Here is a 25,670-nt window from a genome sequence, read left to right as displayed (position 1 = left end):
TCTTAATTTAACTAAGGTAACCCTTTGAAATAATCAATTTTTTTTTTTTGAGAAGTGTGTGAAAAATTGTGTTTTATAGTCGGTCACAATTGTGACCAGTGGGATAATGTGTAAACATATTTATGCAGTCATACAAATGGTATATATCTTAGCTCAGCTATATTAAAACGGTTTGATCACATTCTAGGGTTACTATTATGCATAAAAACCCTTATACAGCACTCTGATATGCTGAAATATGGAAATAGCCTACATATTTTAAAATTGTTACTTTATTGTAATATATCATCAAATTGTTATATTAGTGCTACCTCAACATCAACATTGTTACTTATTTGTAACATTTTAACTTTTAAATTTACAGTAAAGCAATATTTTTTTATTTCAACATTTTAGAAAAAATATTCACTAACAACTGCATTGGATTTATATTGCAAGTTCACAGTTATCCCACCGGTCACAATTGTGACCATCAACATGTTTACTCATCCTATGAAAACACTCAACAAAACTGAATATATGTGAATTTATATATTAATAATGGACACCTTAAAGATATTTTGTATCAAAAATCTTTGTCATATCTTTATGTTAACACACTTCACTAGCCTTATGTTTTGGAGCTTTTATGCAACCATCATCGATGCAAACAGGAAATGAACTGTTCTGGTCATGTGAGAATTTGCACTAACCATGTGAAACCCTTTATTTTTATTATTTTGTTTTTCATATTTGCAGGAAGTGCACTGAAACACCAGTCAGTAAAGTGTTTAGATCTTTTAAAATGAAAACCTTTTTTTACGGTCACAATTGTGACCAGTGGGACAAATGGGTTTAACCCCATTGTTTTTTGATGGATTCTTTTTACTTCAGGCCACTCTGCAAAGAGGGGATCAACTTAGAGATTCATTAAAGCATGAAGAAGCCTTCACCTACACTAAAAGCTCATGCACAAGATGTTTGCCCATCAACAGATCACACCACGTTTCTGACGAAATCTGACCACAACAGGTTTCAGTTTGACTCAGATGTTAAACTGCTCACATTACACCTCAGTAACACCTATAGATATATGAGATATATGGGAGATAATTTTATCTGTTTTTCATTCACTAGAACCAAATGATTGTAAGACAATTTAAAATCCATTACATTTATTTTACCACGACATTAAGAAAAAAAAAAATCACAATATTACACTCTTCTTTTATGTATTTAATACAGTCTAATAACTACCTTTCAAAAACTATCAATGCTTGATTATTATTTTTTTTTTTTACTGTTAATAATGTTGAATGTCTTGAAAAGAGCCAGAAAAACATTTAAGTGTAACTGTATAACATGCACAGCAGGTGCGTGTGCATTCGAAGACTCAAAATCCGTTGTGGGAGGTTTACACCTTCTGTTTTCAGCAGATAGGCTCATTACATCAGCCACTGAACTGGTAAAGAAAATGTTTTACATCGTGCTTTTGGTCTGTTTGTGCAGGAGGCGTCAGATTGGTGAGTTATATAAGAGCTTTATTGCTCTTATAGAATATTAACTAGCATTTGCTTTCTTTACCACACTAATCAGATCTAACTTTACGTTTTAGGTTTATGTTGCTTATCTGTCTGTTCATTTATGTGCAGTTTTGTCGTCTTCTTTTTTGTTTGTGTGTCTTTGATGCTGTTGATCAGTTCACATTTAAATACTGCAAACAGATTTCAGGCTTTCTAAATCAACACAAAGGTGTGTTTATGTTCTTTAGGTGCGTTTGGTTCTGAGACAAACGAAAAACAGTCAGTGATGGAGGGAGATTCTGTCACTTTAAAACTCCATGTTACTGAAATACGTGAAGAAGATGATGTACTGTGGACATTTGGAACTGAAAAGTCTCTCATAGCTAAAATCGACAAAGAGGCTAAAACTTCTTTCATAGATAATGGCACTGATGGGAGATTCAGAGACAGGCTAAACCTGAACAATCAAACTGGATCTTTGACCATCACAAACATCACAACTGAACATGCTGGAGTTTATCAACTAGAGATAAGTGGAGTGACACTGACATCAAAAACATTCAATGTTTCTGTCTATGGTGAGTAGAGATCATTTATCCTATAAATATTCTTATTTTACTGGATATATAAAATTATGTAATATATCAGATGTGAGATCACACACTCACTGTCATTAAACTAAACATTTGACATTTAATTCTCTCATGTTTTCCAGCTCATCTGCCTGTTCCTGTCATCAGCAGTAACTCTTCACAATGTTCTTCATCATCGAATTGTTCATTGTTGTGTTCAGTGGTGAATGTGAGTGATGTGACTCTCTCCTGGTACAAAGGAAACAGTTTATTGTCCAGCATCAGTGTGTCTGATCTCAGCATCAGTCTTTCTCTACCTCTGGAGGTGGAATATCAGGATAAAAACACCTACAGCTGTGTGCTCAACAATCCCATCAGCAACCAGACCAGACATCTGGACATCAGTCAACTCTGTCACACATGTTCAGGTACAGCAGCGCTGATATATGTGTTTAGATCTGTATTTAGTTGTAGATCATACTGAAACATTCACTTCATTGTGATTACAGCATCGGATGGACACTTTACCTCACAAACAGTATCTTTGATAGTGTTGATTTCTGCTGCCCTTGTTGGATCTCTGTTGATTGCAGCTGCATTTGGGATCTTCTGCATCTGCAGGAGAAACAGAAAAACTGATCAAGAAGGCAAGAAACAAACTAAACTTTAAATATTTGATTAGTATTTTTGGGTTTTTGTAAATATGTATGTGTATCTGTTTGACACTAGAAGGTGCCATTTAAATAGTTACATTTTAGTTGTTAATGCAAAATTGTGTTGTATTACAGCTGTTGTTGTTGTTGTTGTTGATAATGAAGCAGTTCAGGCTCGTGATGAAGAGATCATCTATGCTGATCCGACATTCTACAAACGAAATGAACGGAAACTGGTAAGTTCTTTGTGTGTGTGTGTGTGTGTGTGTGTGTGTGTGTGTGTGTGTGTGTGTGTGTGTGTGTCTGTTATTCATGATGATATGTTACACACAATGCAAATATGTTAATATTTGTGACCAGGGATGTAACGGTATTATTAATATCATGGTATTGCGATAGCAAAATCATCGTGGTCACATGACGATATAAAACGATAGGTACTCCGGGCAAACAAAAAAAAAAGTGTCGTTTTTAAGATATATTAAAAAATTATTGATAAATAAAAAATTAAATGACCTGTGTTTTGGGCAGTTATACTTTGGCACAGTATCTGTCAAACGAACTAAAACCGAAAGCACAATATGGCTTCAATTCATCAACTGCGCGTTCCCTTTCGGGAACTCGAGCCGCGTCAGAAACGCTATGGGGAACGCCATTGGCGGGCAGCATTCTGAGTCATTTGTCTAACAACCAATCGTACAACGGGAGTGACGTCACAGGCGTGGTGACGTCAGCGACCAGGAAGTATAAAGCACGTGCGTTTGAAGCCAACGGCAGCTTTTGTCATTCAGCGAGAGCGCTCTGTGTCTGTCTGTCTGTCATTCTGCTGTTTTTCTGTGCCAATTGCACACATTTATTTTGAGCAGATGGCAACCTTAAAAAGGGGAAAGAAAGTTTTAGCATTTCAGCAGCCACATAGACCGTGTGTTCCTCCCTGCCAGCGTTCTATTGCTGGTGGGGACACACACAGTCTATGTGTAGTCTGCTTGGGAGCGGGGCACGCACAGTCAGCCCTCGAAAAGGCTGACTGTCCGCAGTGTGAGCGTCTTCCACTGCGGGTGCTCCGTTTCCGGAAAGCCCTCTTCGAGGAGGGGGCTTTCACCAGCGAGCCCCGTGGGTCGGGCCCCGCTTCAGCCGAGGCGGAGCGGCGGCTGCACTCGTGGGGTTCGCAGCTCGATCTGCTGGAGGGTATGGAGACGGGTGAACCCCTATCTCCGCCCTCTCTCAGCGGAACGAGCGATCTCCTCCTGGATGTGGAAGCCCGCACTACGGTTTCTTCCCCCCAGGAGGAAATTTCAGGGCTTCTTCTATCTTCCTCCGAGGAGGTTGATGTGGAGAGCCCTGAACCACCACAACCGCTTCCCCGCTCGCCTCACTATGAGGAGCTAGTCGAGGTGCTGACTAGTGCAGTGGCCAAACTGAACATCGCTTGGCCCGCACAACATAACATCCATGGGCCGCAGCGAAGCCGTTTAGATGAACGCTTCCTGTGGACAAAGTCAGCACCTCCTAAACGGAGCCTTCCCTTCTTCCCCGATCTGCACAAAGAGCTTTCCAGATCATGGGAGAAGCCATACTCTTTTCGCCTCTTCAGTCCCGTTGAAAACTACGGGAATGTGGGGGCTGCAGAGGAGTATGGATATAAGGCGATGCCACGGGTAGAACAGACGCTGGCTGGCTATCTGTCCCCCGGTTCGGCATCGTCTTTGAAGGCTCCGTCCTTGCCCACCAAGCCACTCAAAGTGACATCTAGCTTGATGGGCAAGGCATACATGGCAGCAGGTCAGGCTGGGTCCTGCCTTCACACCATGGCGGTCCTTCAAGCATACCAAGCCGACCTGCTGAAAGAGCTGAGCGAGGGCGAGGAAGTTAATGTCACGGATATGCGCCGTACGGCCGATCTCGCTCTCCGCGCCACCAAGGAGACCGCCCGCGCTGTTGGGCGGTCTATGGCAGCCCTGGTGGCCGCGGAGAGGCATCTGTGGCTGACCCTGTCCGACCTAAAGGAGAAAGACAGGGTCACGCTCTTGGACGCCCCCCTGCATCCCACCGGCCTCTTCGGTGCCTTGGTCGACACAGTTGTCGCCAGGCACCAGGAGGCCCGCAAGCAGGCGGCGGCGTTCAAAACATACCTTCCTCGCCACGTTCACTCTTCTGAGGCTGCTGGACAGGAGCAGCCTCACCCGTGCATGAGCTCCTCATACCGTGAGGCACAAAAACAGAGCGTTGCCACCCGCACTCGTCCGGCCAAGCCTAGAGGGCGCGGCAGGCGACGCTCTAAGTCGGGGGCTTCTAAGAAGAGGCTTGACCTAAGGGTCGTCCTCCAATCCACCTTTCAGTGGAGTGTTCCCAACTCTGGTGAACCCCGAGCAGGGTCTGGTAATGGAGCAAGAAGTAGAAACTCTCCTGAGGAAGGAGGCCATCGAGGTGGTCCCTCCACAGTACAGAGAGTCCGGGTTCTACAGCCGGTACTTCATTGTTCCCAAGAAGGATGGAGGGCTTCGGCCCATTTTAGATCTCAGGCAACTGAACCGCTCAGTCAAAAAACTGAAGTTCAAGATGCTGACTGTCAAACAGGTCGTGTCTCAGATCAAGTCCGAGGACTGGTTTGTCACGATAGATCTAAAGGACGCATACTTTCACGTCTACATCCTTCCACAACACAGGAAGTTTCTCAGGTTTGCTTTCAGGGGCAAAGCTTACCAATACAGAGTGCTTCCCTTCGGCCTAGCTCTCTCACCCAGAACTTTCACAAAGTGTGTGGATGCTGCTCTGGCTCCTCTGCGACTCCAGGGCATCCGCATACTCAACTACATATACGATTGGCTGATCCTAGCCAGTTCGGAACAGCTAGCGGTTCAACATCGAGGTGTTGTTCTCGCTCATATGAAAGAGTTGGGGTTGAGACTCAACGCCAAGAAAAGTGTGCTCTCTCCATTACAGAAGACCACTTATCTAGGTGTAATTTGGGATTCGACCACGATGCAGGCACGAATGTCACCTGCTCGGATCGAGTCGATCCTTACTGCAGTAAATGCGGTCAAGCTAGGCCTGTCACTCACTGTCAAACAGTTCCAAGTACTGTTAGGTCTTATGGCAGCAGCATCCAACGAGATACCTTTTGGTCTGCTGTACATGAGACCACTGCAGTGGTGGCTCAAAACCAGGGGGTTCTCCCCGAGGGGAAACCCATTCCGCAAGATCAAGGTCACGCGGCGCTGCCTAAGTGCCTTGGCTATGTGGAAGAAACCCTGGTTCCTCTCTCAGGGTCCGGTTCTGGGAGCTCCTTGTCGCCGCGTCACGCTAGCGACGGATGCATCCCTCACTGGATGGGGAGCAGTCATGAGTGGCCGCTCAGCCCAAGGCCTGTGGAGCACTCACCACCTTCATGGCACATAAATTGCTTAGAGATGTTGGCTGTGTTCCAGGCCCTGAGGAGTTTCCTTCCAGACCTCAGGAACCGTCATGTGCTGGTCCGTACAGACAGCACTGCGGTAGTTTACTACATAAACCATCAAGGAGGTGTCTGCTCACGCCCTTTATACAAGCTGGCGTACCGGATCCTCCTGTGGTCTCAAGGAAAACTCCTCTCCCAGGCCCAGGGAATGGATGCTTCACCCAGAAGTAGTGAAGCAGATCTGGAGAGTGTTTGGCCAGGCTCAGGGGGACCTCTTTGCGACTCAAGAGACATCGCAATGTCCCCTCTGGTACTCTCTAGTTCCTCCAGCTCCTCTTGGGCTGGATGCCATGGTACAGACATGGCCGAGGCTGCGTCTGTACGCTTTTCCCCCGATCGCTCTGCTCCCGGGAGTTCTGGAAAGGGTCCGCCAGCATCAAGTGCGGCTGCTGCTAGTAGCTCCGTACTGGCCGGCCCGAGTATGGTTCTCGGACCTAATCGCCCTCCTCAATGGCTCTCCATGGGAGATTCCTGTCAGGAGGGACCTTCTCTCTCAGGCTGGGGGCACGTTCTGCCACCCCCACCCAGAGAGGTGGAAGTTATGGGTATGGCCCCTGAGGGGGCGCAACTCATAGAAGCTGGTCTCTCAACCGAGGTTGTTGAGACCCTTCTTCAATCCAGAGCTCCCTCTACGAGGAAACTATACGGCCTTAAGTGGAACCTGTTTGTTGTATGGTGTCAAGAACACAACTTAGACCCAGTTTACTGTTCAATAGATACAGTACTGGAGTTCCTACAAACTCGTCTTTCCACGGGGCTAGCTCACTCCACTCTGAAGGTGTATGTGGCGGCTATATCTGCCTTCCACACCCTTCACGGTGGCCTCTCAGTGGGCAGACACCCCCTGGTCGTAAGTTTCCTCCGCGGTGCACTCAGGTTGAGGCCTCGAGTGAAACTGAGGGTCCCCACGTGGGACCTGGCAGTGGTGCTAGAAGCCCTTTGTAAGCCTCCATTTGAGCCCATAGAAGAGATCTCAGATCGCTTGCTTACCATAAAGGCAGCGCTGCTACTAGCGCTCACCTCCCTAAAGAGAGTGGGGGACCTGCAGTCCCTTTCGGTGGCCTCCTCTCACATTGAGTTTGCTCCCGGTATGGCGAAAGCATTCCTCTACCCGAGAGTCCCTAGCACCTCAGCCTATTACGCTTCAGGCGTTTTATCCTCCTCCATTCCTGGAGAGCGACCATAGGAAGTATAATTGTATGTGTCCAGTTAGAGCGCTGGACGCATACGTCCACAGAGCTGCCGTGTGGCGTAAAACAGAGCAACTGTTTGTCTGTTTTGGCCCCACAAAAAGGGGGCATCCGGCTTCAAAGCCTACTATCAGCAGGTGGATCGTAGATGCCATTTCTACTGCTTACGAGTCCTCTGGTCTCCCATCTCCACTGGGGATCAAGGCTCATTCCACTCGAGGCTTGTCAGCCTCGAAAGCTCTCATGGCAGGTGTCCCAATCCAGGACATCTGCAGTGCTGCGGGTTGGTCCTCACCCCTGACGTTTGTCAGGTTCTACGAACTCGACCTCCGAGCCACTCCAGGCTCGTTCGTCCTCTCGACTTAGCAGGGCTAGGTCTGAGAGAGTCAGCCCCTCCTTAGCCAGGAGAAGACTTCTCAGGGCGCAGAGAAGTCCCTTTCGCCATCCTCTCCTCGTGTGCCTGAGGGCCGAGGAGAGTTTCTCCCCCTGCGGTCAGTTAAACCTGACAAGCTGCGGTAGAGAATGATATCCTCATGTGCCATACGGCCAAGGATTTTACAGCCCTCTTGTCCATGGAACACTAGACAATGGCTTATTTCCCTCGCGTCCTGGCGGGAGTACCAGGCTGAGTTTATTCAGTCCCACTTGTTCTGGCGAATCCCAGACAAAGAACTAAGACTCCTCGTGCACCTGAGGGCCGAGGAGTACCTCTTGCTCTGGCTGGCGACCAGACAGGGGGCTAATACCTTCCTCGTGTGCCCGAGGGCCGAGGTTCATACAGCCCTCTTGTCCGTGGAATACTAGACAATGGCTTTTTCCGTGCTCTGGCAAGGACCACCAGACACAACTTTCTTCCGCCCTGTTTTAGCAGACACTGCGCAGGGCGTGGAAATTATGGGGGCGTTGAGATCTCGTTCCCCATAGCATTTCTGACGCGGCTCGAGTTCCCGGAAGGGAACGTCTCGGGTTACGAATGTAACCTTAGTTCCCTGAGGGAACGAGACGCCGCGTCACGGACCATAATTCCCGCACCCTGCGGCGCTCGCTTCATGCCTTAGACCTGCCGTTGGCTTCAAACGCACGTGCTTTATACTTCCTGGTCGCTGACGTCACCGTGCCCGTGACGTCACTCCCGTCGTACAATTGGTTGTTAGACAAATGACTCAGAATGCTGCCCGCCAATGGCGTTCCCCATAGCGTTTCTGACGCGGTGTCTCGTTCCCTCAGGGAACTAAGGTTACATTCGTAACCCGAGACGTTTTCACTGAAGCTGTAGTTTTCCGTCAAAATAAAAGCTCTTCTGCCATTTTAAAAGCTTAAAAATGCAGTATGAACTGCTGGCAGCTAGTGGATTAATTGGGTAACGTTAGTGCAGTTCAAATTCAAAATATCTCTTTTAAGTGTAGAACTTAGTAAAGAAGTACTGTAATTTCCCTATAGTGTAAATAAAAAATAACTATGAAATACAATTATTTTATTTTATTGGTTTTATATTTTATTGATTTTACAGTGCAGTTGTTTTACAACATATGGCTATAACTGTCATAAAAATAAAAAAATATATAAAATTGCTGTTATTTGTATTATTATGTCCTAATTTATTTGGCTTCCTAAAACACCAGACTGAAGTTTTCTTAGTTAAGGTTAGAGCTCTCTGTATTAGACAGAATAATTTAGCTTTAAAAGCTTTCATTTGTCAATTTTGTATTCTGGACTTCAAATTGAGATATTATTGTATTGTGAGATTTTGATATTGTTACATCCCTAGTTGTGACCAGAGAAATGAGCAAGCCTGATAAAACACACTTCTGCTGTTGTTTATGCATTTTCTGAATCTGAATCTGAATCTTTTTTTTTTTTTTTTTTTTTAAGAAATGTTGTTAATTTAAGTTTTTCTATCTTGTGTGATTATTTATTTTACAGACAGCTACAGAGAAAAATAATGTGGAGTATGCACCTGTCTGCATAAGAAAATGAAAATTCATCTTTATCCATAATACATACGTCCCTATCATTTTGGATTTGGATTTAGTATGTGGTGTAATCTTTAGTACTTCTGGACAACGATTCCACAAATTATGGCACACAGAATTTGCATACATTATATGGTTCACAACATTACCACTGGGTGAACCAGCTTAGTTTGAAAGGTTGTGGTCTTGTTCCCTTAAATATATACAAACATGAGGTTTGATCTGTCTCTTAAACAGTATGATATGATAAATGTTAGGATAAATGCAGAGCACAACTTCTGAGTATGGGTTACCATACTTGACCACATGTCACGTCATGGGCATATAAGTGCCTGTAACTAAACATTTGCGGTTGATGTGCATGTGTGAGTGCATGTTACAGGTATAAATAGCATGTGGACTTTTTCCACTGCTGATAACGTGAAACACTGTCTCAAATCGCGATCGCAATATCATGTTCCCCAGGGTTTATGCATTCAGTGTTGAAAAATAAATTGTGTGCGAGCGCTAGGGGACGCTCACAGGGTTCGAGTTGAGTACGTACAAAAATGGATGAGTGTGGAAACAACAACAAAAAAAAAAAAAACGGTAAGCAATGCAGGTGTTTTGTAGTTGCAAGTAACAACGTTTTCTCCACTTCATCAGGGTCACTTCTTGGGCGAAGTGGATTAGTTTTTGTTTTTTGATGGTTATGCGCCTCCAAATACACAAAAGTGGAAGAAAGGGGCGGGTTGAGCAGTAGCTCATTATCATTTAAAGAAACATGCACAGAAACGGGTCACTGTGAACTAGTGATGGCTGCTTTGGACACTGCTTCATTATGCTTTGAAACCTTTCGAAACACTGGTTTGAAGTGTGCAGCAAAATGACAAAGTCACGTGATTTCAATAAACAAGACTTCAATAGGTCATAACTGTTTCAAAACATTGGGAGATTGCTGGGGGCGATCTCTGTAAACCCATGAATTATGCAAGTTCATTAAGAGCGCCTCCCAGTGGTGAACCAGTAAACCAGCTTTACCTTATCTCAAATCAGTTTTATCAATTTGTAGACATTTTTTGAGAAGACATTCCTGTAATTATGAGGATGAATAGTTAATAATCTCTTAGACAGGACTGTTTAGACAAGCTTTCCTTAAAACAAATAAAACAATTGGCTCTGCAAATTAGCAATAATTAATAAAAAAAAAAAACATATAGGCTACAGACACCTTTCATTTTAATGCCATTTTATTATTTTAATTGCATATTTAAAATAAATAAATAAATAAATCAAGAAAGCATTTGCAATTGGGCTGTAAAAGTTTTCTGTTGCATTTACACACTTTTCACCAGCAGGTGTCATTGGTGTTTAGAGCACTTTGAAACATTAAATCATTTTGCAAAGCAATTGGTCCAGTTGATTTGAATCTTCGAAAAGATTCGTTTCTCTCATCTCATGTGAACAGAACTGTTTTTGACAAGTAAAAAGGGTGGTTTTACACAACCACTGAGGAATTTTAACCAAAGTGTGTTGCAGACATTTCCTGATGACCCTTAAGAATCATACCAAATTGTAGAAAATAAGCATCGATGCCCCTTTTAATATAGAAAAAAATACATATACAGTGTGCGACATAGTAGGAAATCATTAATGCACATTTAGCATATACTTGCTGGAGTTGATGGCTCTTAAATCCATTTAGAAAATGTACAAACACATTACACTTACATATGACGTGTGTTGTTTAAAAGCTTGCTTATGTCGGAATTGGTTAAGACAGAATTGTACATACACTGTAGAATAACACAAAAAGTTTTCAACTTTGTGAATGTAATATAATGGCTTTTCACTGTAAACAATAAGATAAATTGTGAATTTTGACTTCCAAAATGGTAAAATTTTAAGGTAAGGTTAGATCTATTACAGCTTCCATAAGAAGTAAGAAAACCTACTGTTAGCCAGCAGCATTTATACATTTTTACAAAATTACAGTTGTTTTTTACATTGTACTTGTAAATGACAATTTAAATGACACTGTATTGCCCGCTGTGCAATTACAGGACAGCTGTTTGATTTTTTGGTGAGCGATTGAAGGAACTCTTTAGACAGGCAAGTTTTCTCCGCCACTCTCCTAAAAGAAAACATTCACAGAAGTTAAGAGAAATGCAAACTGATGATTCAGTTACACACAAATACAAAGACTCTCCAGTATTACAAATCTGATAAACTGAGTCACATGAGCCTCTCTTCTGATTAGCCTGTTGTTTTACGAATGATGCACGGCCAGTCCAACCGCAGGTAACTAGTGTCACGTATGCTGTTGCCTGCTTGGTGATACTCACTAGTAAGGTCAATAGAAAAAAACAGTAATGATGGTCACTGCTGAGCAGGGTGCGATTTGTGGAAAAAAGAATAGGAGGGTGTTTTTGAAAACTTTTTTCTCTCTCCATAGGTGGAGGTTGACCCTATTCCAGGGTAAGGCTAGACTAAGTAGCCTAAATTTAGTCTAATCTGTTAACAACGCACATTATAAACCCGTCTTTTTGGGCAAGTACCAGATGATGGGTGACATGTCATGACATTTTTTTTTTTTTTATATGACAGAAAGTGTATTTAACATGATTATAGTTTAAAACATTGTGGTTAGACCTATTATTATTTCATTTCCACGCAAATAAATTTGATTGTACATAGAAAATGTGAGCAAAATAGGTACTAATGGAGCTTTTTGAAACTCCCACTGCATTTCATTTGGATGGGCTCATCCCTATGCCCTAATCCCTTCAAAGGGTTTACCCTCCAGTGTGAGAACTGCAAAGGGTTGAAGGGTGTAGAGCAGGGGTTTTCAAACCTGTCCTGGAGCCTCCCCTGCCCTGCACATTTTGCTTGTCTCTCTCATCTAATACACCTGATTCAAATCATCAGCTCATTAGTAGAGACTGCAAGACCTGAATTGGGTGTGCCTAATAAGGGAGACATACAAAATGTGCAGGGCAGGGGAGGCTCCAGGACAGGTTTGAAAACCCCTGGTGTAGAGGACCAAACAGCGGTGGCCTTCAAGAAATTTCCTCCACGTTTCCATGTTGTTTTTGCTCAGCAATGGCATGGATGTGATGTTGTCTGGGGGTTTGGCAAAAGGAGGGTGGGATGGTGGCTGGTGCTCAGGGTGGTGATGTAAGGTGGTGAAGGAGTAGTTTGGATGTCACAATTTTACAGAAGTCTTGTGGAAGAGGCACAGCTACTTCATGCAGGCTGTGTGCATTTTACTGTGGATTGACTGTTATGAAACTTCTTTACATAGCCTCTAGACCTCAGTTATCATAAAAAATTCTGAAAATTTCAGTTTTGACAATATGGGATCTTTAAATACTCAATAAGTGTTTTTCATTGGAGTTTTTTGTAATGATGACTTAATGAAACCACTTAACACATGCAAACACAAAAATACAAAACCAGAAATTCTCACCTGCTACACCCGCAACCAGCAGCAGAACACCAACACATACTCCGACTATAGCAAGCAAATACACAACCCAATCTGTAATGAAAAAAGACAGTTATCACTAAAGTCCAACAGTTCTTTTTGAGATATATCTACGGTGGCCGAGAGAGGCCAACGCGCTGCAAACAAGAAAACACATGCAAACAGAAAAAAACGACAACAAATTAAGAAAACATCTTCATCAGTTTGACAACACAGGCGCTGCAAATTCTCACAACACAACCAAACTCAGAAACGCGCTGCGACCACATGAAGGCGCTGCGACCACACAAACGCGCTGCATATAGCACGGTCCACAACGGAAATGTTTCAGGGGGACCTCAAAAAGTGACGAACCCATCTGGGACCTGATTATTTTTTCAGTGGCTGTTGGTCAGAGCAGAGGTGTTATCGGTGAACTATCGCCTTTTAGTGATAGTATAGTATCACTTAAAGGTGATAGTGATATAAATAATCAGGTAATATAGTGATATAAATAATCAGGTCCCAGATGAGTTCGTCACTTTTTGAGGTCCCCCTGAAACATTTCCGTTGTGGACCGAGCTATATGCAGCGCGTTTGTTAGTTTGCAGCGCCCTCGTGTGTTCGCAGCGCGTTTCTGAGTTTGGTTGTGTTGTGAGAATTTGCAGCGCGTTTCCGTATTTGTGTTTGCGTTGCTAGGATTTGCAGCGCCTGTGTTGTCAAACTGATGAAGATGTTTTCTTAATTTGTTGTCGTTTTTTCTGTTTGCATGTGTTTTCTTGTTTGCAGCGCGTTGGCCTCTCTCGGCCACCGTATATATCTGACTGATTGACACACATTTCCAATGTCATCAGTTATACGAAAATCCAAGTTAAATTGCGCCATCTGGGGTTTATTGGCTTACAAAGGTAATTACAGTGCTCATGCAAAACTAACTGCATTGTTTGTTAATAACTTTCGACCTCTGTACAATAAGTGTACATTTGACGTGCATGTCACTGTGATAGAGATCAGTGAGGCCACACGTTTCATACAGGCCACACTGAAAACAAAACACTACCATTCTATGACTGAAGAGAAAATTAATTGAATGACTAAACCATACTGACTAGAGCCAGCTTCACCAAGGCTAATAATTCTGATGCTGCGCTGACGGCGGATGCTGCTGCTGTTGGCAATGATCTCAAGACGATAAACTCCAGAGTCTGTAATTCTGGTGTTTGTAATGGTTAGATATCCACTCTGAACATCCAGCTTCAGTCTGTTTCGGAATCTCCCATCAGCAACTTCACACTCATCGCCTGTACAGATCTTACTGGCATCTCTATCGATTTCAGCTATGCGAGTTTCATTAAAATACCACGTCATCAAATCATTTGGAGTTGTTATTATGCCAGGATCTAAAGTGACAGATTCTCCCTCCTTCACAGATTCGGTCTTCATTTCATCCGTCTCTGCACCAGGAACATCTATAACACAAATATCTAGTATTACAGAAAACAGCAACATTAGGAAATGTAAAAAAAAAAAAAAAAAAAAAAGATGATAGAATTAATGATTACAGATTTTTTTCCATATTTTCCTTCAACAACAAGGAAATGCGATTCTATTTGCAGCAACAAACGTTTATTTACAAAACAGAGATGATAACGAGAACTCAGAAAGGAGAACATGAAAGCTCTAAACCGAAAGGAACTGATTACATTTATGCACAAGAAAACAATGAACTAAACAGGACACATGCAGGTAAGAACAATAAGTCATGGCAACAACTAACTGGAAACTAGAACAAAATAAAACAGGAATGAAATTATTAAACGGGAAAACAAGAAGAAGAAAAAAAGTCCCCGAAACAGAAAGTGAAATTAAGCTGAGTCACTGTTGTAATAATAAACACATTGTGATTTAGCATGTTAAACCGGAATATTTAACCATTTATTAAACGGCTCACCCTGGACAGTGACACTAAAGATCTTCTCACTCATGCTGCTGCTGCTGATGATCTGTAGTTTATAAAGTCCAAAGTCAGTGGTTCTGATGTTTGTGATGGTCAGAGATCCAGTCTGATCATCTAGCTTCAGTCTGTCTCTGAATCTCTCAGTGCCCCCATTACACTGGACGTCTGTGCAGGTCTTTCTGAGATAGTCACTGATTTGAGCAATGCGAGTGCCATTGAAAAACCATTTAATCTTTTCATGCTGGTTTGTTTTAACATCAGTGTGTAGAGTGACTGAATCTCTCCCCATCACAAACAATGAAACTCTGTCTGCATCGATGCCTGATGCACCTAGATAAGAAATAAACATTATAAATAACTTCTAAGAAAGCATGGCATGTTATGTACTGTATGTTGTGTAAGCCTTTATTAGAGACAATTTTTTAACATTCTATGAGAAATAAGATCACAACGTTGCAGTTTCAAGACTGATCAGACCAGTTTGCAAGACAATGCACTACTTCAGTATACAACAATGTACTAGTTAGTATACAGCACTGAAAGTGTAAGTTTCACTGCCTCAAAAGCCATTAATTATCAGTAGCCTAGTCCACAGATGTTTGCAGTTTTTATGGAAATTAGCCAATGATGCTTTATAGCTGTCTTTGCAAAAATAAACGGGGACAGAAAAAAGTATTTGAATACCAAAAAATACTTTAACTGCTCACTTTCACTGTTCACTGTTCACTGCGAATGCTAGTTCCGGCATTTTGAATGTTATGTTTGTTTTTGAGCGCGCCCTCAAACCCAAGTGCAGACAGACATGTAACCTAAAAGCGCGCGGAATCTCTTTCGCAGTAGGCCTATAACATGCATTTAATAACTCTTATGAATATCAACCACGCAAATTACGTTAGCCTACATGATTTGACTGATTTGGGCGTTAAATTCGGACTTTTTAAAGGAAGGGCGAAGCAAGCACCGCTATAACGTTGTGCATGGCTTTTTATAACCGTTGCCAATCGAAATCGAAACTAAAATATATCATCGCACAGCCCTAAAAATGATCGCCGTCTTAAAACAACACAACAGTTATTAAAAATACTGTTTATTTAGCAACTTAAAAAATAATGCACCATTCGATAAATGCATGACTTACCAAACTGTAAAATCCACACTGGGACGAAAATAAAAAACGGCATAACTTGTTTTATTTGCTGAAGGACTATTGCAGATTCTGTGCAAAACAAGTCAGTGCTCACAACCACAGCCTCCGATCGTGCAATTCGGTGTTTGTAAACAGCAATGTCGTTTTAGTGGGCGGAGCCTTAAAGCTACATTTGCGTTTTAATATTATGACTTTATTCTCAATTATACCTCACAATTCTGATAAGAAAAAAGGCTCAGATTCACATTGTTGGATTTTTTCCCTAAGAATTGACAAACTCACCATTGCTGGATTGCTGAGTTAAATCCAGTTATAAAGTCCGAAATACGAGATATAAGTTTGCATTTGCGAGGAAAACAAAGTTCGAATTGTAAGATAAAATACATGTAAAATGTTATGTGTTTAAAAAGTACTTCATGCTGGAACTAGGTTGGAAATAGGTTGATATGAAAGACATATAACTCGTTTTTTTAATGAAAAACATTGCCTACCCTACCTTAAACAAAAGGTCTTGTGATCACACACCTTTCCCTCTTTAGAAGGTTTTTTATTTATTTTTATTTTTTTATTTTATTTTTATAGAAACATCTTAAAAATCTCTTGCAGTGCAATTCATTACATTTGACAGCATTGAAATAACTAACCATTATATCACACATCTCTACCAAACCATAACAATACACTTTGTCAGTGATTGCTCAGTGATAAGGCTATACTGTGGTTTTATTGTAAGCTAGTCCAATGCTTAAATAAGTAATTTAAATTAGAAATTCATATTAAATCAATTAATGATACCTTGAAGAAGAAGCAATTCTCATTTTGCAAACAATTATTTTAACCATTCATTTTATTTGACTGTAAAGCTGTCCTGTGTAGGAGGGAAGTCTGTGAGGTTCATGACAGCAGGACAGGAAGAAACTCTTCACCTACAAACTAAAAACACATCAAGCAAATGGTCGTTCTCTTGCAGAAGCTACTTGTCCACCAAAGAGATCAAACCAGATTTTCAAAAAAAAATTGACCGCCGCAGGTTTCAGTTTGACTCAGATGTTAAGATGCTCGTGTCACACTCAAGACCGCCAATGAGAGATGGCGGATATTCTTTATCGTTTACGAAATTGTAATGGTTATAAAACCATTTTAAAATCTGTGAGATTTGTCATTACATTTAGGATGACTACTCTCCTACTTTTTCATTATTTACACAGTCAAAAGCTAATTTTCAGAAACCATCAATGTTAAAAAAAAAAAATCAAAAAATGTAAAAAAAGATAAAGATTTGTTTTTTTGACACAAGAACAAATTTATATACACATATATATATATATATACACTATACACACACACACACACACACAAAAAAAAAAAAAAGCAATCATAAAATGCGTTTAGAGTGTGTGTGAACTAGCAGGGTGGTCAAACGGTCGGGGGAGGATTCAGCAGGTGGTCTTATTAGACCAGAGTCACTGAACAACTTAAGCATTTTTTGGGGGGGTTTTTCGCTCCACAACTGAAGAAAATGTTTCACACGCTTGTTTTGTTCTGTTTGTGTTGTCTGATTGGTAAGTTGCAAATGCATTTTTACAGCTCTGTTTATTTTCATTTTGGAAAAATAAAAATCCTGCTGCAGATCATTGAGAGATCTACTTTGGATTCCGTAGCGATTCTTACACATCTGTCTTTAAATACGTCGACTTGAATTTTGCTTGGTGTTTTTGCATCAAACTTCAGGCTTTTAGGATTTTAGGCCTTCTAAAACAATAGAGACCTTAATATATGTAAAATCTGTTTGTTTATCAGGTGTGTTTGGTGAGTCGGTGTCAGTGATGGAGGGAGATTCAGTCACTCTAAACACTGATCTTACACAAAAACATGAAGACGACAACATAATGTGGAATTTTGGCGCTGGAAAATCTCTCATTGCTGAAATCAACAGAGTTTATAGAATCGTCTCCACGTTTGATGGTCCTGATGGGAGATTCAGAGACATACTGAAGCTGGACAATCAAACTGGATGTCTGACCATCATTAACATCACAACTAAACACGCTGGACTCTACGAAGTACAGATCAGTGGAATGACACCATCAAAAACGTTCAGTTTAAAAATAATCAATCATTCAGTTTCTGTCTATGGTGAGTTGAGACAAAATTTGTTGAGTCTTTACATATTCCTGTTTTATTAAACAAATATTTTGAGTTAAAATAATTATGGGCATAATTTGTGGCATAAGTTTGATTACTGCAAAAATAATTTTGACTCGTTTAGAAAAAAAAGAAGAAAAAGGACGTTGCGGCGAGGTGCTTACAACGGAAGTCAATTAGGCAATTTTTTAGCAGAAATGTGAAGCTTATAATTCGATAAAAAAAAAACATTAATTCTTCTGTTAAAACTACCGTATTGCCTGAGCTGTAAAGCATCTTGTCGAGTGACTAAGTTGTAGAATTAGCCAAAATTTTGCAGTTTAACATTATAATGTTTACAGACCTTCATTGACTTCCCTTAAAGGCGCCTCACCATAAAATCAATTTCTTCTGTTTTAAAAGAAAAAATGTATATATTTTTTGTGGTAATTATCATTAAACCACCAATGCTGATGATTAAGTTTTACTAATATTTCTGCTCATTCATGTTTTGCAGCTCGTCTACCAATGCCTAACATCACCAGATATTCTTCACAAAATCTTTCATCATCATCATCATCATCAAATTGTTCATTGTTGTGTTCAGTGGTGAATGTGGATCGGGTAACTCTCTCCTGGTACAAAGGAAACAGTGTATTGTCCAGCATCAATGTGTCTGATCTCAGCATCAGTCTCTCTCTACCTCTGGAGGTGGAATATCAGGATAAAAACACCTACAGCTGTGTGATCAACAATCTCATCAGCAACAAAAGTCAACATCTGGACCTTTGTGAACTCTGCTGGCCCTGTGCAGGTATGTTAGTGTTGATATTAACGATGATAAACCGAGCTGATCTATCAAGTTTGATAGAGATTGTTGTAGATCAGATAACTCACAGATTTACTCACACTAATGCCTCATTTTGTCCATTACAGAAGTGTCCACTGCAGAACAATCCCTACCTTTATTGTACATTTCTGCTGCTGCTGGATCTCTGTTGATTGTAGCTGCAGTTGTGATGTGCTGCGTCTGCAAGAGACTTAGAAAACAAGGTAAGGAAGAAAAATTGTCTGTACATATATTAATCTTCATAAGACATATATTTGCAATATATTGAAAACCTAGTCATTCTAACACAAGCATTGTTAATGCAGTCGAGACCCAGGAGGAAGACAAAACTGATTCAGCCTTTGGTAAACCAAAAACAAGAAAAACGGTAAGTTGTTGCAAGCAGTCGTTGCAGTGAGTTAGTGATTGAAGTTTGCAGCATCAAACGGTCAGCTTTTTTTTTTTTTCTTTTTTTTTTCTCAAAAAAGACAGTCAAAGGTGATTTTCAGTCATAACAACATCCCGTTACTTTAACCTAGGTCATAAACAAGCCAAGTAAAATATTTAATCAATTAAAAACGGCTAGCACGTGGCACATGTGAAAGATCGCTTGACAGTTTTACATAAATTCTAGGTTAAAGTCACATCTTAAAAGTCTATTCAACATCTAACAGGAAATGACTTCTAATTGTGTAATTGCAGGCGTCAAATATAGGCCTATGTCTCAGTGACGTACGTGTGCTATCAAGGATAAGGGACGATTTTATCAAAACCTAAATATAATCTAATAAAATATTATAAACCTAAAACAACTGCCAGATTTGCTTTGTCAATCTAAACCGGGTGTGTGCGGTGTATCTTCTGACCAAATTAGATTGCTCCCGTCGATAGAGTTGTGCAGTTGCATCGTGACGCGTTTTTAGTTTACGAATAGTTTATATTGTTTGACGTGCTAGTGTCTGAATTCAAGTAATTTTTTTTTCATCGCATATATCATGAATTAGGTGTTATGAATATGGCATGTGGCCTACTAATTTAAATGATCATTTGTTTATGTAAACAGTTAACTCTAAATGAATAGGTTTGTTACTCTAAAATGACACAGATGAAGTCAGTCAGCTTCTGTACTGGCAGATCATCACAGGAAAGAAAGTAGGCCATAAAACTGCTAAACCCATGTTACCTGTGCTGAAGTCTGACCTCGAACTGCAGCTCTGCGGTTCATGATCATGAAGTGAAATGCAGCTTCAACGGCCACTATTTGTAGATGCATTGCTGCAAGTATCTTTTGTTGCAGACTGTCGTTACAAACCATGAGAACTTAAATCATCTGTTTGAAGATTTAACGGCATTAAAAATGTAATGCGATGAACGGGATTGGTGCACTTCTTGATGCGCCAAGTTACATTAGCATATGTAATGCTTTTCAAAACTAAACGGCAAGCAGGCCTAGTAATTGTATGATAAGTATTTTGTTAATAAGTTTTGCATTCTTAAGGTAATTAAGAGAATAACAGCAATATTGATGCTATTAATTGCCTGTTGCATTAACAAGACTCCTGATTGAGTGTATTTTTCTTTGCAGAAATCAAAGGCGGATCACGTGTATGAAAATATACCCAAAAAACGATGATCAAATAATCCTAGAGGACAAATACGTCACATTTATCTTTTGCCGCAATGTCTCTGTTTTGTTTTCACTTTTGGTATTGCATATTTTAGTGTTATTGTGATGTCTGACATTTTGGTTTGATTTAGTTGTTCACCAGTTGCATAGTCCTAACCTTATATTACTCCATACTCTTCAGTGTGCTTTTTTAGCTTTCATTTGTTGTCTCTTTTATTTTTATTATAATTTTTTTTACAAAATAAAACAGAATACAGATTGTATTATTGATGTCTATGATATGTCTGACAGGACGCGTGTGTTAAAGGGGGCAGTTGCACAACATTTCAGTGAGATATTACTACTGCGTGCAAATAACAGTGGCAAACAATTAAGCAGTAGCGAGATCAACGTTTGGCACACAAACAACAATAGAAACCATCTGTAGCTGTTTGTGAGTTGCTTAAAATAGCACAAATCAGTTGACCTGAACAAAACAAAGAGGGTTCAAGATAGCAGTTTTGCATATGGTAATTAACTCACAATTTTATAGATAACAAAACAACCATGACCAAGTGGAAAACCACAAACACACCGCATTTGCCACCTTGGCTAATTATTACCAGAACTAAGTGTTTAAATTTAGCGCCAAGACTGTCTACAACAGGGGTTCTCGACTTTGGTCTTTAGACTTCTTAAAATAAATAAATACAATAAAACTGAACAACTAAATAAGTAAAATGCAGCTAAAACCAGCCTAAGTTAGTTGTCTGCTTTTTAGCAGGCTTGTTTGAGAGGAGTTTTGGCCACTTCTTTAACCCTCTGGGCCTCTTCGGTCATTTTTGACTGAAAAATTTTATGTTTAGAATTTTTAAAAATCGTAGCTTCATCAGAATGAGATGACACTTGGTGACTTTTATTGCATTAGCTATGTGAGTACAAAAAAAAAAAAAATCAGTGACATGATTCGGATATGTTAAAGGGTCAAAAATAAAAAAACAGTCACACTTGGCTCCTTCGCGGTCAAAAATGACCGACATAGGAAATGAATGGGAAATACGAAAAAATTTGATAATTCAGATAATCTTTTGGTAATACAAGCTACAAATCAGCAACTGTGCTGAAAAGAAGTGTTCACCAAGCAAGGACTGACACTCTAAAATAACAAAAGTACAGAACTGACACACACACGCACACACACACACACAGATACACACACAGACACAAATAAATAAGCAGAAAAATGCAAAACCTGATATTTATCCAATCAAAAAAATATCTAAACCTTGCCAAAATGTATCTTTTAGAATCTCTGAATATATTTCTAAATGCAAAGCCTAATAAAATGAAGAAACAGTAAAAAGAAAAAAACAATAGGAATCCCAAAGCCCCTGTATATATGTATATAGGGAGATACAGGAGTTTACATGGCATTACACAAGTTTTTATTTTTTATGCCACTAGATGGTGCAATTTTCACTTTAAAAAAATGGATTTAAAATGCTTTTACTCTATTTTAATGTGAAATGTTGTATTTATTGAAAAATAATAAATACATAATTAATAAAAAAATATAATATAAAATATAATTCTACTGGGAAAAAATTGCTCATTAAAACTGTATAAATATTGCATAGATTCACAAAAACTGCTCAAAATTCTAAATAATAATTACAAAATATTATTGAACAAAAATGTATTTAATTGATTTTCCTGAAGAAAAAAAAAAGTTACTTTTTAAGGCTTCGGTCACTTTTGACCGCGAGGGAGCCAAGTGTGACCCCTTAATGAGGAGGCCCAGAGTTAAGTTTTTTTTTTTTACCTGTTACTTGAGCGTTTGATTAGGGTTGGAACTAAACTCTGCAAGAACGGATTTTTAGGGGCCAGAGTTGAGAACTCCTGGTCTACACGCTGATTGCACTTGACAGGAGATCCTGACGCTAAATGCTGATTATCAAACTGAACGAATAGTGAAATATCCATCAATAAACAAAAAATAAACCCAAAAAATGTGTTCAATATTAGAACCATATGACAAACACATTGACAAACAATCATCGCTGACTATGATCAACTGAAGGTTCAGCATGTGCTATGACGCCTTCTTCTTTGAGGTTTATAGGCGGCTTGCATCCACGATCGTTGCACTACCGCCATCTTCTGGCTGATTCCCTCTGTTATTCCAGTTTCTTTACTCCCACTCTCCTCTCATCATATTCTATTCATAAGCCCAGTTGTCCATAAGAAATTACACAGACTTCTCTTGGCTTGCCTGATCATACTATTATGTAGTATATCTTTAATACCCGTTCCTGCCAACCCATCTTTCTTTAACTCCTCCATAAGTTTCCTTCTCTGTTCAACATATGTTCTGCAATTTAAAATGACATGCTCAATAGTTTCTTCCACCCCACAACTCTCACAGTAACCAGAAGGATGCTTCCCTATAATGTATAACGTGCTATTCAAATTACTATGCCCAATTCTTAATCTAGTCATTACAATTTCTTCTCTTCTAGACCCTCCCCATCTCCTCACAGTGCCAACTTTATTTTGGATAGCATAAAAGTGTCTCCCTTTAACTTCCTTGTCCCATTGCCCTTGCCACTTTCTCAGAGCTCCCTTCCAACCTATACTTTTCCCTTCAGCTTTCGACAATTTAATATTTACTTCAACATTTTCCTTTTTAATTGCTTGTTTGGCTAGTTTATCTACTTTCTCATTTCCCAAGATACCTATATGCGCTGGGACCCAAATCATTTGAATCACAATGCCCTTTTCTTTTATTCTCTTATATGTTGTCAATGTTGTATACAACAGGTCCTGGCGACTTTTGGACATACCTGTCCTGAGATTGTACAGCGCCGACATTGAGTCATTACCAATAAGGACCTTACTTACATTGTTACTTATATACTTATTAATCCATTCCAGTGCCATAAAGACAGCAAATAGCTCAACTGTATATACATTTAAATCATTTGTGGTTCTTTTGCATTCCCCCCCTTCTTGGCTAACTATAAAAAAATGCCGATCCAGTCCTTCCTGTTTCAGGATCTTTTGACCCATCTGTATAGATCTGAATATATTCCCTGTATTTATTTTCCACATAGCTATAATATTCAGCTACGAGGTCCACATTAATGTTTATTATTTTGATTTGATGCAACTTAAAATCAACTTGATTTGATGCAACTTAAAATCATACTGGCTGGAGCTGGGCAGAACTCTTTCCTGATCATCCCCAAGCCTCTAGCTGCCTCATCTCCTATCCATCCAAAACTAAACTTTTGTCCCCTTTCCTTTTCCCAGCTAGCTTGCAGTACTCTCTTGGTAGGATGACCATCTCTGTGTCCCTTTAAATTAATCCAATAATTTACAAGTAATTGTTTACGTCGAATGTTCAATGGCATTTCTCCTGCTTCCACTTGTAGAGCACATACTGGTGATGTTTTAACTGCTCCTAAGCATAGTCTTAACGCTTTAGCCTGTATTAAATCGAGTCTCGCAAGTACCGTTTTGGCTGCTGATCCATACGCACACTCCCATAATCTATTCTTGATCTTATCAAACTTACATATATAACTTACATATATTTCAGTGATTGATAGTCAGTATTCAGTACTTTTTTTTACATTTATCCTCTACTTTCCTTATATGTTCTATGTTAACCTTGAATCAAAATGTACTCCTAAGAAACAAAATGTATTAACTTTCTCTAGGTTATTTCCATATAATTTTAAGATAGTGCCTTCACTAATTTTCCTCCTTGTAAAAAACATTACCTTGGTTTTTTCGACTGAAAATTTAAAACCCCATTTTAGTCCCCACTTCTCAACCTGCTTTATACTATCCTGCACTTTCTTGACTATATATTCTACATTTCTCCCTCTTTTCCATAATGCCCCATCATCCGCAAACAACGATCTTCCCATGCCTGCTGAGACATTTACATATATGTAATTTATCATAATTGAGAAAAGTGTGGGACTAACTACACTCCCCTGGGGTGTTCCATTCTCTGCAACATGCTTGCTTGACAAAACTGTGCCTACCTTAACCTGAATTGTTCTTCCTTTCAAAAAATCTTTAACCCAGTTAAAAATTCTCCCTCTAATTCCCATTCTGTACAGCTTAATCAATAGCCCCTCTCTCCATAGCATATCATACGCCTTTTCAATGTCAAAGAATACTGCTACTACTATTTGTGCTATGACGCCGATCTTACTCTTCCTATTAAACAATGTAAACAGGGACTTTTATTCTGCCTGCACGTAAGCGGACTGGTCGAGCGTCGTGGCGTCAAAAACATGATTGACAGGCGTTTAGTCCAATGTTCATGAACGCATTTAGAAAACAGAAACAGCGGCACAAAGGAGGCAAGAGTTACATCAATGGCGCCATCTGGTGGGTTGAGCAACAGCAGGTAAAACAGCATTACAGGCCTATGAGCTCAACAGAAAACAGAGTTCACTGACTAAAAACTGACTAATATTATGCACTCATGTTGCGCAAGTGAAAATTATGTGACAGTAAATGCTATAGGCATTTTTTTCACTTAATACACAAATTGTGATTTTTTTTTCGTGACATGCTAGTAAATAAATATAACAAATAAAAAATAACAATAATAATAAGTTTCACAGTGGTTCTGATGATTGTGAGGGTGAGAGATACAGACGAATCATCGATTCACACATTCACTCATCAGACAAACTTATATGTCTCAGAGATGTTTTTACAACGGCGTACCATGGTATATAAAAACTTACTGCCCATTTATGCAGCATTGATTAGATGAAACCATCAAAACAACGTATTAAAAAATGTTTTGACATAAATCCATATAAATGACAACTTGAATTTGAAGAGTCCTGACTGTGGATGAAAAGAGGAGCTGCTGGTGATGGAGGAGAACCTGAGCAACACAATGAAAGCAACATTAGCCATTGTATAGGCTACCTAGGTAGAAATGGATTGGCTCAGCATCAGTTTATGCAAGCTTGACTGATGTGACCAACATGAACTGACACTTGATGAATTAAATATAGGCAAAATAATCACTGTTTCTTTTGTTTCTCTCCTTCTGTGTCAAACAAATTGTCTCATCATGGTTTGTCTCTCTAGATTAAAGAGTCCTAAAAGCTAGCAGAAGACTTTCTTTACCTACAAACACACATGCACTACATGTCCACTCTAACCTACAAGATCAAAG

The 25,670-nt window shown here is 39.9% G+C and overlaps 3 protein-coding genes across 3 annotated transcripts; 2 read left to right on the top strand and 1 right to left on the bottom strand.

Annotated features, from left to right (window-relative positions):
- Window positions 1-1,761: 1,761 nt before the first annotated feature.
- LOC141338000 (uncharacterized) lies at window positions 1,762-7,370 on the top strand. Its single transcript, XM_073843573.1, has 7 exons — window positions 1,762-2,080; window positions 2,218-2,502; window positions 2,584-2,721; window positions 2,863-2,963; window positions 4,014-4,225; window positions 4,322-4,419; window positions 7,108-7,370. Exons 1-7 carry the CDS (start codon window positions 1,789-1,791, stop codon window positions 7,368-7,370), a joined length of 1,389 nt encoding a protein of 462 aa, XP_073699674.1. The 5' UTR covers window positions 1,762-1,788.
- Window positions 7,371-11,383: 4,013 nt separating this feature from the next.
- On the bottom strand, window positions 11,384-15,934 carry LOC141337999 (uncharacterized). The gene is made up of 5 exons (XM_073843571.1): window positions 15,888-15,934; window positions 14,744-15,079; window positions 13,902-14,261; window positions 12,796-12,867; window positions 11,384-11,460 (listed from the first exon to the last, which is right to left on the bottom strand). The coding sequence occupies exons 1-5, from the start codon at window positions 15,928-15,930 to the stop codon at window positions 11,384-11,386; spliced, it is 888 nt and encodes a 295-aa protein (XP_073699672.1). The 5' UTR covers window positions 15,931-15,934.
- Window positions 15,935-16,985: 1,051 nt separating this feature from the next.
- Window positions 16,986-25,597, top strand: LOC141337998 (uncharacterized). Its single transcript, XM_073843570.1, has 5 exons — window positions 16,986-17,016; window positions 17,697-18,032; window positions 18,538-18,834; window positions 18,972-19,093; window positions 25,583-25,597. The coding sequence occupies exons 1-5, from the start codon at window positions 16,986-16,988 to the stop codon at window positions 25,595-25,597; spliced, it is 801 nt and encodes a 266-aa protein (XP_073699671.1).
- Window positions 25,598-25,670: the final 73 nt, after the last annotated feature.

Source organism: Garra rufa, chromosome 7 (assembly GCF_049309525.1).
Source record: "Garra rufa chromosome 7, GarRuf1.0, whole genome shotgun sequence".
NCBI lineage: Eukaryota > Metazoa > Chordata > Actinopteri > Cypriniformes > Cyprinidae > Garra > Garra rufa.
Note: the sequence above shows the minus strand (reverse complement) of the source record. Positions and strands in the feature narration are given on the sequence as shown.